Below are 15063 nucleotides of genomic sequence, written 5' to 3' on the forward strand. Positions count from 1 at the left end.
AAGGAATTTGCAATAATTCAGGTTGAAGTGACCTCTGAGATGTCGCCCAGTGCATCACTGCTGAATATATGCAAATTATCCTTTGTTGTTCCTGTAAGATAGCCACACCTCCAGATCCGCTGGAATGTGATATGTCAGCTTGTTCATTGTACAGAGCTACACTAATCCAACATGCATACAGCCTGTTTCTGATTGGTTGGTCCTCATCAGTGCATGGCATGGATTAATGTGGCTCTATGGGGTAGGATTTGAAACACCCAGAGTTACAGATTGCCCACTGAAAGCTCATGGCAGCCAATTAAAATAAATCTTTATTTGACTGCAGGGCTGAATTTTTCCTGCCGCTGAGGGAGGGTGCCTGGCAAGCTCGGCAGGGTATGCAGAGTGGGCAGCTGGGAGCTTTCATAGTTACCTGTCCGGACGGCTACTTCTTCCTCCACCGTGGCGGCGATGTACTCCCGACATGTCTACTCGGTTCCAATCACATGATATGACATGTGACTGGGATCCAGGAGACCGCGTCATTGTTACAGCGCCACCAGCTGGTGGAAGAAGGGTGATGGTTGAGTCTCTTTCATCTCTTCTCTTCCACCACTGGGTGGCGCTGTAACCCTGACACAGCCTCCTGGAACTGATCACATGTCATATCTATATGTGATTGGGACCCAGAAGACATGTCAGAAGTTCAGAGCCGCCGGTGGAGGAAGAGAAGAAGCTATCCGGAACAGGTAACTATAACCGCTCCCTGCCGCCCGCTCGCTTGGCTGCACTAACTAGATTTGCGGCAGAGGTTTACGCTGCACAACCGTCTTCAAACTAACATTTTCGTTTGAAGCTGCTAATGGGTTAAAACAATTTTTCAGCAGTTTGCAATTGGAAAAGTACCAAAAAGTAGGTGAAAGAGTACTATAAAAATTACTATTACTAATACGAGTATTTTCTTGCTTGTTGGTGGTTTAGAAGGCATTTTGTTGATAAGGAGTGACAATATCACCTGGGAGAAAAAACCTTAGGAGAAAGATTGAACTACATAAGGGCCCTGGAGCTTTGTGTACTTTAACACCCTTTACAGTAAAGTCCCCGTTATTCAGAATTCAGGCAAGTAGAAGTCTCAACTAACCAGCATGCCTGAGGAATAACCGGGACCTCTCTTGGGGGGCTTCCTGTGGTTCTGGCAGGCTGCTCAATACATACAGAGCCTCCAGCGATGTCTGGCAGTCTAACTCCTGGTGGGCTCCTAGCGGCTTCTGGCATCTGTGTACGTGACCCGGCGTGTCACATGACCTGATGCAGGTCAGCTGACACTCCGGCTTCCTTGCACTGGGGAAGCCACTTGGAGCCCACGGGGAGACAGAGGGAGACTGCCAGACATCGCTGGAGGCTCAGTAATTATTTCAGGGGGGGAGTTTGGCACTATTTCGGACGGTTTCTCAAGCAACCGGCAAGCATATGTATCCGACACCAGGCGATCCTCGTTCATGCCGGATACCAGGGACTTTGCTGGTATCCCCCAGCAGCTGTCCTGTCCCGCGCCAGTCCTCCACGATCCTCCGTTCTCCTGCCGCCACTCTTGTAAGTCGAGGCATACGCAGCCCCCCTGCCAAGCGTTTCCTTTCTACGCGTTCCCATCTGCAATAGCGCTATTGCAGACTGGAACGCGTAGAAGGATACGCTTGACCAGAGGCACGCAGGCACAGTGGCCCGGCAGCGAAACTGAAAGTAGCTGGCGGCAGGAGAACAGAGAATCGTGCAGGACCGGCGCGGGACAGGACGGCTGCTGGGGGCTTGCAGAAGCCCCAGGTAAGTGAAACAGTGCGTTTTAAAATGATCTTCAGTTCCGCTTTAAGATGCTGGCGTGTCACTCTATGATGCAGCGTAAATTCTTTTAGGCTGTGCCTACACTGATAGTAATGTAGCCAGTGTGTGCTAATCTCTGCTTAAAAAAAAAAATGTGCTTTTAAAATGTCCTCACTGCTTCTGCAGTGCGCAGCCTTCTCTCCCTCCTTCTGCTCCTCATTTGGTCTTCTGCAAATCATTTTCAGCAGACAACAAGCGCAGGTGGACATGTTAGTCTGGACTTTTGTTGGAAAATGTGGAAATGACACGCTTGTACCTTTACTCTTTTCAGACTGGACAGCTCCGGCCTTTTTCCATGCGGCCGTTAAGTGATCGCCGTGATTGGTTCACAGTGATCACCTGGTAAAGAGCCATTGAAACTGGCACCTTATCGATCAGTAGATGAATCTGCAGCCGCAGCCAGCGGCTCGGGACTGCGAAAAAGCCACGATGTAGAATCTGCGCTGCATCAGAGATTAAGAGCTGCAAATGCAGCGTAGATTCTCGTTTCCGCAGTCCTGAGCTGGTTGAAGTACTCCTGATCCTGACCTTGGCGCAATATTTTTAATATGCTTTTTGTTACCGATGCTGTGTAACTAGCACCATTCTCCCACCTCCTGTGCCCCCTGTAGCCCCCGTTCTGCACAGTCCTCATCTTCGACTGAGCAGAACGTCGAATATGGGCGGGAGGAAGTGGCAGTTCTTCCTCCCCTCTGCCGTCCATAATTCGGCCCCCTCCACCTGCCGCTATAGTTCTGCTTATTATTTTCTGCGCACAGCATGCCGGGGAGCTGTGCTCTGTGCTATCTTGTGATATTGGAGGTCGGATATCCTTCCAACATCAACTAACACAAGCCCGCACATAGCGCAGCTCCCCCTGTGCGCTGTGTGCAGTGAAACGAATACGGAACTGTAGCAGCGAGTGGAGGGGGCGGAATTACAGACGGGCAGAGGGGAGGAGGAGCTACCGCTTCTTCCCCGCACATGTTTGTTGTCAGAACAGGGCCACTGGGGGGGGGGGGGGGGGGGCTGGAGGTGGGAGAATGGTGCTGTATGCTGGTCGCACAGCACTGGTAACAAAATTATATTAAAAATAGCGGAGCCAAGGAGTACATTAAGACAGAGCTAAGATAAATTCTGCATGGTAGGGCGGAGTCCCAGTTTAAGACATTATAGCGATAGTCAGTACAGCTCCAGATAATTTCCGTTCGTCTTCTACCCAACGCCATTGATGTCGCTGTTAACGTGCAGCAAGGGGCTGGCACCTTCGGTGGCCGTTTGTCCTGCCATTTCCCAACATGGCAGAAGTAAGAGTACCCGTCAAAGACACTCCCATTACATTTACATAGTGCTCATTTAGGGCCCTTTTCCACTACCCTGCGTTTCGTGATCTGATTTCAATTGCTAACGATACGCAAAACGCAGGGTACTGTAAAACTAATGGAAATGGCAGCGGGCTTTTCCCTTAGCGCGATCCATTTGCGTTGCAATTTTGTCCCCAGCGCAATCCTCACCCTGACGCGTTTTGGATGCGATTAAGCTCCTGCAGATTGTAGCTCAATCGTGGAAATTGGTTTGAAACGCAATCGCATCGCAGCACGATTGTAATTGCGATCACAATTCATAGTGGAAAATGAATCGCTATTGGGTTGTGATCACGTTTAAAACTAATTTTCACTTTTTACTATACTAAGTATAAAAATCTCAATTGCATCCAAAACACCGCAGGACAACGACTGCGCTCAGGACATAATCGCAAGGCAATCGGATCGTACGAATGGAAATGGCCGCTGTTGTTTCCATTAGTTTTACTGTAGCCTGGGTTTGGCAATCCGTTAGCGATCGAATCAGATCGTAAAACGCAAGGTGGTGGAAAAGGGTCCTAAGTGAGAATATTCCCCACTGAGGAAGAAATGACCTGCAGAGAGAATAAAAGGTGGCTCTGAGTCCATTTAAAGTTTTACAGTTTATTTAAACCTTGACCGGATCCCCCCTTTAGCTTGTGCACAGTATACGGTCAGAGTAAACAATGTGTTTGAATCGATAGCAGATGACAAATGTCAAGTTGTGCAGTAACAAAACACTTCTATGTAAAGTAACCCTTTTTTCATGCTGAAATCTACTGGATATCGATGTGCAGTCCATGGGCAGGCAATAGACCGAATCTGATCAGAGAGCGCTCTATCTAATGACCGATCTGGTGGCAGATCGAGAGGTGAATGGTCACCTTAAAAAGGAACCCGAGGTGCAAGACCTATGTAAGCTGTCATATTTATTTCCTTTTAAGCAATACCAGTTGCCTGGCTGTCCTGCTAATCTTTCTGGTCAGTAGGGTATAAATCACACGCCTGAAACAAGCATGCGGCTAATCTTGTCAGATTTGCCATAGACCTCTGATTTGCTGCATGCTTGTTCAGGGTCTATGGCTTAAAGTATTAGAGGTAGAGGATCAGCAGGACAACCAGGCCATGTACATTAATTTAAAAGGAAATAAACATGTCAGCCTCCATGTCCCCCTCACCTCGGATTCCCTTTAAAAGCTATGCTCTGTTTGAATCAGATTTCAGGTGACCAATGAGACACACAGACCTACAGGTGGCAAATCTCAGCAATGCAATCACTCATTTTGGTTGCTCATTAAAGGGGTCACTTACCTGGGGCTTCTACTGCCCCCCTGCAGCTATTAACTTTCACACCATCACTGAAGCCCCCTCCGTTTGTCGCCGTCGGCGACCTCCTAATTATTCCTTTAACTAGACGAAAAGCACTGCGGCTGTGCGTCCTCACTCCTGTGCGCGTCATCAGGAAGTTACTGCGCAGGCGCAGTACAAGAAAACTTCGTTCTTCGCCTGCACAGTAAGCTCCCGATGACGCGCGCGGGAGTGAGGACACACAGCCGCAGTGCTATTCGTCTAGTTAGACGAATAATTAGCAGGTCACCGGCGGCGACGAACGGAGGGGGTTTCAGTGACGGCGTGGGACTTGATAGCTGCAGGGGGCCAGTGCAAGCCCCAGGTAAGTGACACTTTTTGTCTTTTTTATACCCCACAGAACCCCTTTAATGACCCAGATTCTTTAAGTTATAAGTCAGAACAAAACAGTAACAAGAGCAACAGAAAGACTCCCAACCAGGACCGGCTGCTTCCGTCTCCTCCACAGAGACAGGTTAATCCCTCATTAGGTTTATATGCAAAAATACAAAAAGTCTTTATTGAAGACAAGTCGTGCAAAATATTCATAAAAAGGTATCCTTCAAGGAGCATATTCCATAGCCGAGGATGGCGAACATACAGCAGTGATTAACATCAAGATTAGTGCAATTGTAAGTATTGAGGCGACAATCGTCGACTTGTTTCGGGATAGACCCTTCATCAGGCCTCCACATATAAAGTCCTATTTGCACACACAGAGACCGCATGTAGTAAGGGCTCTCCTCCAGCCCTTGCTACGTGTGGTCTCTGTGTATGAAAATAGGACTAGTGGTCTTACTTGGCTTCATGTTGTCCAGACGTTACTTAGAATCATGCAGTAATTATCCAGATTTGACTTTATATGTGGAGGCCTGGTGAAGGGTCTATCCCGAAACAAGTCAACGTTGTCGCCTCAATACTTACAATTGCACTAATCTTGATGTTAATCACTGCTGTATGTTCGCCATCCTCGGCTATGGAATATGCTCCTTGAAGGATAACGTTTATTAATATTTTGCACGACTTTTGTCTTCAATAAAGACTTTTTGTATTTTTGCATATAAACCTTTTTGAGTTTCTTCAATATCTTTTATACATGTCCTTGTATTGGTATAAAGTTTATGTGGGTGTTGTGGTACACCTTTAAGGACATTGTCCCTCATATCTCCCTCTATGCAGAATATAATCCCTCATTAGGCCCACAGCATAGCCATAGATCACCGGGAGAAGTGGTGAGAACCACCCATGACCACAGCATAGCCACAGATCACCGAGACGAGTGGCATGAACTACCCATGACTACAGCAAAGCCACAGATCACCGGGACGAGTGGCGAGAACCACCCATGACCACAACACTGTCATAGATCACCGGGACAAGCTGCAGGAACCATCCATGACCACAGCACAACCATAGATCACCGGGACAAGCTGTGGGAACCATCCATGACCACATTTCCGCTTTCCACCTCGTTTGCTTGACGGTGGACAAGCCTAGGTGTTCTATATGTAACAGAAAGAAACCCAAGGAAGAGAATCAAGTCAGGTGAACTGTATTATGTACTCCGGGTAAATCTGGTTGCTGTCGAAGATGACATAGATGAGCGGTGAGAAGGGGTTGTCCACACAGCTGTCGTAGAAGTTCACCAGGCTGCCGTCCTTAGAGGGAGGTCTGATATAGGCCTTGTTCCCCGTGACATAATCCCCGATGATGACTCGAGCCAGGAACAGAGACTTGCTCTTGTCTTCCGGGCAGCAGACAGGGTTTATGCCATGCAGTCCTAACGTTTGGCTGTGTTTACCCGTGCTCTTACAGTACTGACTGGACATGGAGGCGTTCTTTGCAAAGTAGGTACCTAAAGAGACAGAAAAGGAGGAGAGAAGCAGTAAAGAAACTGGACTACGTAGACAGCATAAAACTACAGACAATCAGAATAGCAGAGGAAACCTAAAGTAATAAAAAAAAAGCCAGTTTAAACTTACCTGGGGCTTCTACTGGCCCCCTGCAGCCACCCTGCGCCGTCACTGAGTGGTCCTCCAGTCCCATGCACCGCCCCTCTTTCGGTTTGGGCAACTCAGCGAGTCAATGGCCACTGCTCCTGAGCAGCTCTGGTCGTGCGCGTCAGTGGCCATTTGCCCCAGGTAAGTGAAACAATGTGTTTAAAAAGTAATTACAGTTCCGCTTTAAATAATGCACATTGCCTGGTTTTCCTGATGATCCACTGCCTCTTAGAAATAGACCCTGAACAAGCATGCAGCAGATCAGATGTTTCGGACTGAACTGTGACAGGATTTGCTGCTTGCTTGTTTCAGGTGTGTGATTCAGACACTAATGCAGCCAAATAGATCAGCAGGACTGCTAAGCAATTGGTATGGTTTATCAGGAAATAAATATGGTAGCCTCCATATGCCTCACCTCGGGTTCCTTTTAAAGTGGACCTGAACTCTTGCACAGAACAAAAGGAAACCGGAGAGAACTGCACCATGTATTGTATTTAGAAAGTTTACTCTGTCTAATTCCCCCTCATCTGTGACAAATCACAACTGTAATGTGATCTCTCAGCTGTGTCAGCTGGCTGCCTTGGCAGAGCAGCTATTTTATAAACACAGGATGTTAACAATACGTCTGCTTACATGAAAGCAGGAAGTAGACACACTGCATGTTTATTGCAGTATTTGTACCAGCTGTACCAAAGAAATGCTTTTCTTTAAAGGTTATTATGCTGCTGCTTATCTTTTAGAGAAGAGAGGAAGTTTTGAGTTCAGGTCCACTTTAAGGAAGACCTAAACCCTGCAAAATGTAGGGTAGCCATAAGAAATGTAACATAGAACCTGCTCACAGCAATATAAAGATTACATACGAGGGTTAAAAAAAAAATAAAAAAAATGCTTGGGTCCTTATTTTAATAGAGTTCTTTTAAGTGATAATCCTGACTGACTGCTTGCTTCTCTGTTAGGAGAAATGATCTGCTGCATAGCCTTCCCTGCTTGCTCAAGCTTGCTGCTTCCGGTTAAAGGTAGCCATATACTGGTCGATTTGCCATCAGATCGACCAACAGATAGATCCCTATCTGATCGAATCTGATCAGAGAGGGATCGTATGGCTGCCTTTACTGCAAACAGATTGTGAATCGATTTCAGCATGAAACCGATCACAATCTGTGGTGGTGCTGGCACTGCCGCTAACCCCCCATCTCCCCCCCCCCCCCCCCTGCATACATTACCTGCTCCGGCCGGCGCGAGTCCCCCCGGTCACCGCTGTCTCTTCTCCGCTGGCAGGCTTCACTTCTTTCTGTCCGGGGAAGTTTAAACAGTAGGGGGCGCTCTACTGTTTAACTTCCTGCCGGGACAGGAAGTTCAGTGAAGCTGCAGCCCTGGAGCCCAGCGAAGAAGAGACAGATGTGACCGGAGGGACTCGCGCCGGCCGGAGCAGGTAATGTATTGCCGCTGTATTGTGTCGGTCGTCGGGAATTCGAGCGCCGCTATCGACGCGCTCCCAATCGATAGTTCTGTCAGCGTTTTCGCAACGATTTCACAGCAGATTCGATCACAGCGATCGGCGGGAAAATCGTTAGGTGTATGGGCCCCTTAACAGTTAACACAAGCCACACCCAGGGAGAAGAAAAACTGCATGCTGAAGCTTGGGCTGAACAAGTCCCCTCCTCCCTGTGTGCTCTAAACTATGACGGGATGATCTGTGCGTCACTAGAAGCAGCAGGCTAGAGTGAACAGAGTAAGCTAGGCTGCAGACCGTATCCCATCAGCCAATAGAAAGGGTGATTATCAGCAGGCCTAATCACAAGCAAGGGCTCCATTTGAACTAGGAAGCTTTTGATTGCTATGAGCCAGTTCTATCATATAATTGTGGACCACCTGCATATGCAGACTCGAGCCATTGGAGACTTTAGATCGGTTTCACTGTTTACCAGAGTGACTTCACATCTCAGGAGCATATAAGCAGACGGTCTGGAGCCCTAAACTCCGCCCTCCCCCAATCCCACAAATCCCGACCCGAACACGGGTTCTCAGTCACCTCTCCACCCCTTCTCCTGCCCAGCATTCCTGCACCTACCATCCTGTCATAATGATGTCACCTCCCCCTGAACAGCTGGATCTCTCTATGCTCCCTCAGTGGCGAGGTCAGTGCAGCTCCATTTTTAGCACCCAGGGAATCTCAATAACACATTAAAAATGCATGCCAACAATGTGGCACATTAATAAAAAAAAATGTTACCTCTTCTTTCTACATTTAAAAGTTTAGCAGAGGCCTTTATTACCCTACTTCCCATGTGTCAAACTCTGGCCTGCCAGAAAACTTGGCCCGCAAGTGCTTTTCTAATTAACATTGGTTTTGTCCTGCGGCCATGCTCCCTGCTCCGCCCCCTCTCACTGTAAGATTGCTCTGCTCTCCCTCCTTGTATGAGTGATAGAGCGTGATTGCTCCGCCTAACGAACAGAGGGGTTTCTTACTTCCTGGCTATTTGCATGCCCGGGGCCGTGGCATGCAGCTGTGACGTGAAGACAGCAGAGCGGCTCCCCCGTAACTTAGCGTCTTCACGTCACTGCTGCATGCCATGGCACCGGGCATGCGAAGAGGATCAGGGGAGCTGACTTCCGTGCAGGACGGGCTGCCGACTCCAGAAGGTAATGGAGCGGCGGCCAGGAAAAAAGGGGCAGCAGGCTGGCTACCTACTGGAGGCAGCTACCTGGCTAATCTATACAGGGGGGGATGGCTGCCTAGATAATCTATACGGGGGGGGGGGGGGGGGGGGTGTTGGACAGCTGCCTAGCTAATCTATACTGGAGGGGGGGGGGGGTTGACACAGCTGCCTAGCTAATCTATACTGGGGGGGAGGGGGGGGGCCACTACCTATAGCTAATCTATACGGGGGGGGGGGGGGCAGCAACCTAGCTAATCTATTCTGGGGGGACAGCTACCTAACTAATCTATACTGGGAACAGCTACCTAGCTAATCTATACTGGGGAGATAACTACCTAACTAATCTATACTGGTGGCACCTACCTAGCTAATCTATACTGGTGGCACCTACCTAGCTAATCTATACTTGTGGCACCTACCTAGCTAATCTATACTTGTGGCACCTACCTAGCTAATTTATACTGGGGGACCCTACCTAGCTAATCTATACTTGTGGCACCTACCTAGCTAACTTATACTGGGGGAGCCTACCTAGCTAATCTATACTGGGTGCACCTATGCCTGACTAATCTATACTGAGGGCACCTACCTAGCTAACCTACACTGGGTGCACCTATGCCTGTCTACCTATACTGGGCCACCTAACTGGCTAACCTATACTGGGGGCACCTATGCCTGACTAACCTACACATGGAGCACCTATGCCTGAATAACTTCTACTGGGAGCCCTTACCTAGCTAACCTATACTGGGTGCACCTATGCCTGTCTACCTATACTGAGGGCAGCTGCCTAGCTAATCTGTACTGGGCGCACCTATACCTGTCTACCTATACTGGGGCCACCTATACCTGGCTAACCTATACTGGAGGCACCAGTGCCTGGCTAAGTATACTGAAGGCACCTATTCTTGGCTACCTATACTGGGGGCACCTAAACCTGGCTTCCTATACAGGGTCAGCTATACCTGGCTACCTACCTATACTGAGGGTGTTTGTTTGTTTTTTTACCCACCGTAGCTATAGCATGTGGTACAAATTGTCAGGTGCTGTGCGATCATACCAAATGTGGGGGGGATGGGGGGTGTAACTACGACTGTTGGCCCTCGACCTGGTCAAAGTTTTTCATTTCGGCCCTCCGTCTATTTGCGTTTGACACCCCTGCCCTACTTCCATGGTTTGCCCGACTTCAGGCAGATAAGGACTGCTGTAATTATTTTATTGCACACATTAGCAGAGCAAACAGAAAGCTTTCATCAACAGGGTGGGGGGAGAAAATTGGGCACTGTGCTTGAAAGGGTTTACAGAAGCCGCAGATGCCATCTTCACGCCTTCTAAATGAAAGGCGAGCACTCCAGAGTGCAGTAACTTCAGAAAGATTTATTCATAAAATACAAGTTATACTCACAAGATAAAATAGATTAAAACCGCATATCAAAGTGTGCCAGATCTACACCCAAACGTCTCTCTGTATCCCGCGTGTGGCCAGCAGCGTGGTGTCCGTTGTCCTGGACTCGTAGCTCGCAGGAGGATGGGCGGGGCCTACTCAGGTGCTCCAACATCATGACGTCCTCACGTGCCTCTAATGTTATGATGCGTTTTGGCGCTCTGCACCTTCGTCAGATCGTCATGACGAAGGCGCAGAGCGCTGAAACGCGTCATGACGTTGGAGGCATGTACCTGAGTAGGACCCGCCCATCCCCCTCCGAGTCCAGGACAACGGACGCCGCGCAGCTGGCCACACGCGGGATACAGAGAGACGTTGCGGTGTTGATCCGGGCCACTTTGATATGCGGTTTTTAACTATTTTGGCCATGCACCCACTAAATAACCTAATTACGCACTGCCTGTACATATACTGTATACATCCCCACCTCTTGTTTCCACCCCATTTCTTTAGATTGTAAGCTCACAAGGGCAGGGCTCTCACCCTTTTGTGTCATGGAATGTTATTAATTTAATTGCTTGCACACTGTTAAACATTTATACATTTTAGTAATCATGTTAAATGAAATTGTAATCAGCAGTGCTGTATCTTGTATCAGTGTTCATATTTGATGTATATCATTGTCTGTTTCATTATGTATCCCTTCCTTGTTTTCTTACATTGTACAGCGCCACGGAATATGTTGGCGCTTTATAAATAAATAATAATAATATTTTATCTTGTGAGTGAATAAATCTTTCTGAAGATACTGCACTATGGAGAGCTCTCCTTTCATTTAGATCTGCTGCCATTCTCACTACACAAGAGCAGCAGTGTGCGTTTAAAGTGTAACTGTCGGGCATAAAATCAATTCTATATTTTTATCTGGTAAACAAGTAATAAGGATGCTAATCAGGCAATCCAAAAGTTAAAATCACTATTACTTTTCTTGTTTATAAATGATCATTCCCCAGTTTATCTGATTCTTATTTGGTACGTTGCCGCACAAAGGAAGTTGCAGGGCATGCTGGGTTGTGCTTTTTTTGCTTCTGTGCATTAGTTAAGTCTGACGGGAAATAAAGAAGCAAGAAAGACAACCCAGCATGCCCTGCAACTTCTTTGTGTGGCAACGTACCAAATACGAGTCAGGTAAACTGGGGAATGATCATTTATAAACAAGAAAAGTAAAAGAGATTTTAACTTATGGATTGCCTGGTTGGCCGATTTTTGATTTTATGCCCGACAGTTACACTTTAACATCAGACGAAGTGTCCTGGAGTGTGTATATAATGGCTGGAGCGCAATATACTTTTCACTTGTATCTTCACTTCTCCTGAATAAATAATGGGCAGCTAGAAGGGGGGCGGGGAATATGGCAGCTCCTATAGCTACAAATGAGCCTAGTGCTGAACCCCGGCCCTGCTGTTTACTATAAGGCATCAGAGTGGGATGCTGAGTTTTTACCTTTTCCGTACACGGCACCGTGGATCCCGTTAAGCCGCCAGTCGAAGTTATGAACGCAGATTGCGTCTACAAACTCATTGCTTGTCCCATGAAACAGCATCTCCTCTGCAATTTCGGCCACGCCTTTCTTCTTCTTCAGCTGAGCCTTCTTCCTACAGAGAACATCAGAAACCGTCACCTACGTCCAACAGGTGTTAAAGAGTACCCGAGGCGGATTTTAGATACATTATAGGACACAGAGGCCTGTTCTCTGCCTCTGTGTCCTCCCGAACCGATGCCAGTCCCCCATGGGCTCTGATGGACCCCCTCAAAGATAGCAACAGGCTAGCAACAATCTGATTATCACTTGCCTCCTTTGCCCCTTCCAGCCGTCAATCACCAGCTCCCCCCCCCCCCCCTCCTCATCCATGCCTCACCCCCCCCCCCCCCGGCCTCCGTCACCTGGCTCCCCGCCTCCTCCATTGCCTCACTCCCCCGCCTCCGCTAGCTTCCTCCAATTGGCAGCTAAGCCGTGACCCAGGAAGTACTTGCAAGTTGCGGCCATCTTGGATTTCCTCCGCCAGTGATCAGAGGATGAACGGCTGTGGAGGATGCACGGAGCCACGGAGAGTGGCGTGGAGCGGCACAGATTGATCCGGGAGGCGGCGTGGAGCTGGTAGTATGTTTGGTTTTTTTTCTTGCCGCTTCAGGTTCTCTTTAAGGGCAACCTACTTTTGTGCCCCCTCAGATAGCTAGCTAACAGGGCCATTCGCAGGCAACTGCACATCCGCGGCTGTGACGGAAGATGCTGATGCTATGTAAATCACAACCTCACTCCCGTGGCTGGGAGTGATTGACGCATGCGCAGTAGCAATTTTTACAAACTGTAGAATGCTTCTAACCACGGGAGCTTTCAGGGGAGCCCAGCAGCTGAAGGCAGAAGAGCAGAATGACGGGGAGGCACCAGGAGGACAGCGGAGGACTGGAAGAAAGCCCCAGGGAAGTTAAACTGGCTACGTTTAGTCGACTTTAGGTTCCCTTAAATACCTACCATTGCCAAATCAGCCATGTGAGCTAGGAGGGCAGGGAAACTGAAGGGAATATACTTTGCTCAAGCCATTCTGTGCACCAACAGTGCCCTTGGAACAAAGAATACGATGACAGGGCAGTCACCCATGTAGGGACCGTCTGATAAATAGATATATGAGACTCTGCAATTCTGTCACAAAGATGTTTGGAAGGAGATTTTTTTTAAAAAAAGAAATATTTGAACTGCAAGTTAACCAGCTTAGCGGTATCGACGAGCTCAGCTCGTCCATGACCGCCGCGGTGAATTGCTCAGGCCCTGGTGGGCCGATCTTCACAATTTTTTTTAAAACACGCAGCTAGCACTTTGCTAGCTGCGTGTTGTGATCGATCGACGCCGATGCGCTGCTACCCGCCAAGTTACAGCCTACAGCCGAGTTACCTTTAAGCTATAAAGCAAAGCAGAAATGACCCTTGGAACTTCCCTGCAGTAAAACCTTATCTCAAGCTGTCTCTCACTGTTTCTGGGCTGCTTCAGAAAACAGGACTGCATTGGGCCCAGTGGGTCGATTAACTCAGAGAAGCTCTTTTGCATAGATAACAACTGCAGTTTTTTAACTCCTCCTGTACTGGAAAACAATATGAGACTCTTTTCTTTGCTAAAAATGTTGTATTTCTTAGCTGTACTACACGTACAATTCATTATATCATAGGCTTATTTTCAGTTCAGGTTTGCATTAAAAGCAGTAGTGTATGCACTCAATAGTACTGGCTACAAACTGTATATGGGCCAAACTCGGGATCCGCTCAAGAAGTGCATTCAGCGGCATGTTTCAAATATCGGTATAGCAGGAAATAATTAAAGGATTGACCTAAGCAGGGGCCAAATTTCTAGATCATCATAGGGGAAATCTGCCAAAAAGTCTCAGCTTCAACCACACTGCCACCTAGTGGCTGGAGAAAGCAAAAAGAGGGGAGATGAGTCAGGCGAATCAGGTTAATTGGGAACTGCGATTGGAAGGCGTCTAATTGAAACCTGGTCACAAAGATGTTCCTGTGGATACAGCGCTGCAATACGCACTCTCAGCCCAGACTCTGGTCCTGTGGATAAAGCGCTGCAATACGCACTCTCAGCCTGGACTCTGGTCCTGTGGATACAGCGCTGCAATACGCACTCTCAGCCCAGACTCTGGTCCTGTGGATAAAGCGCTGCAATACGCACTCTCAGCCTGGACTCTGGTCCTGTGGATACAGAGCTGCAATACGCACTCTCAGCCCAGACTCTGGTCCTGTGGATAAAGCGCTGCAATACGCACTCTCAGCCTGGACTCTGGTCCTGTGGATACAGCGCTGCAATACGCACTCTCAGCCCAGACTCTGGTCCTGTGGATAAAGCGCTGCAATACGCACTCTCAGCCTGGACTCTGGTCCTGTGGATACAGCGCTGCAATACGCACTCTCAGCCTGGACTCTGGTCCTGTGGATACAGCGCTGCAATACGCACTCTCAGCCTGGACTCTGGTCCTGTGGATACAGCAGTGCAATACGCGCTCTCAGCCTGGACTCTGGTCCTGTGGATACAGCGCTGCAATACGCACTCGCAGCCTGGACTCTGGTCCTGTGGATACAGTGCTGCAATATGCACTCTCAGCCTGGACTCTGGTCCTGTGGACACAGCGCTGCAATACGCGCTCTCAGCCTGGACTCTGGTCCTGTGGATACAGCGCTGCAATATGCACTCTCAGCCTGGAGTCTGGTCCTGTGGATACAGCGCTGCAATACGCACTCTCAGCCTGGACTCTGGTCCTGTGGGTACAGCTCTGCAATACGCACTCTCAGCCAGGACGCTGGTCCTGTGGATACAGTGCTGCAATACGCACTCTCAGCCTGGACTCTGGTCCTGTGGATACAGCACTGCAATACGCACTCTCAGCCTGGACTCTGGTCCTGTGGATACAGCGCTGCAATATGCACTCTCAGCCTGG

General features: G+C 48.6%; 1 protein-coding gene across 1 annotated transcript in view; it reads right to left on the reverse strand.

Moving 5' to 3' along the window:
- Window positions 1–6062: 6062 nt before the first annotated feature.
- The window catches only part of PARP11 (poly(ADP-ribose) polymerase family member 11), a 50580-nt gene continuing 41579 nt past the window's right edge, over window positions 6063–15063 (reverse strand). The window contains exons 8-9 of the mRNA XM_068273132.1: window positions 12074–12225; window positions 6063–6381 (exon numbers count right to left, since the gene is read on the reverse strand). Of these exons, the coding sequence (XP_068129233.1) occupies window positions 6068–6381; window positions 12074–12225 (466 nt within the window). The 3' untranslated portion in view covers window positions 6063–6067. The remainder of the gene's footprint in view (window positions 6382–12073; window positions 12226–15063) is intronic.

This window comes from Hyperolius riggenbachi, chromosome 3 (assembly GCF_040937935.1).
Source record: "Hyperolius riggenbachi isolate aHypRig1 chromosome 3, aHypRig1.pri, whole genome shotgun sequence".
Classification (NCBI taxonomy): domain Eukaryota; kingdom Metazoa; phylum Chordata; class Amphibia; order Anura; family Hyperoliidae; genus Hyperolius; species Hyperolius riggenbachi.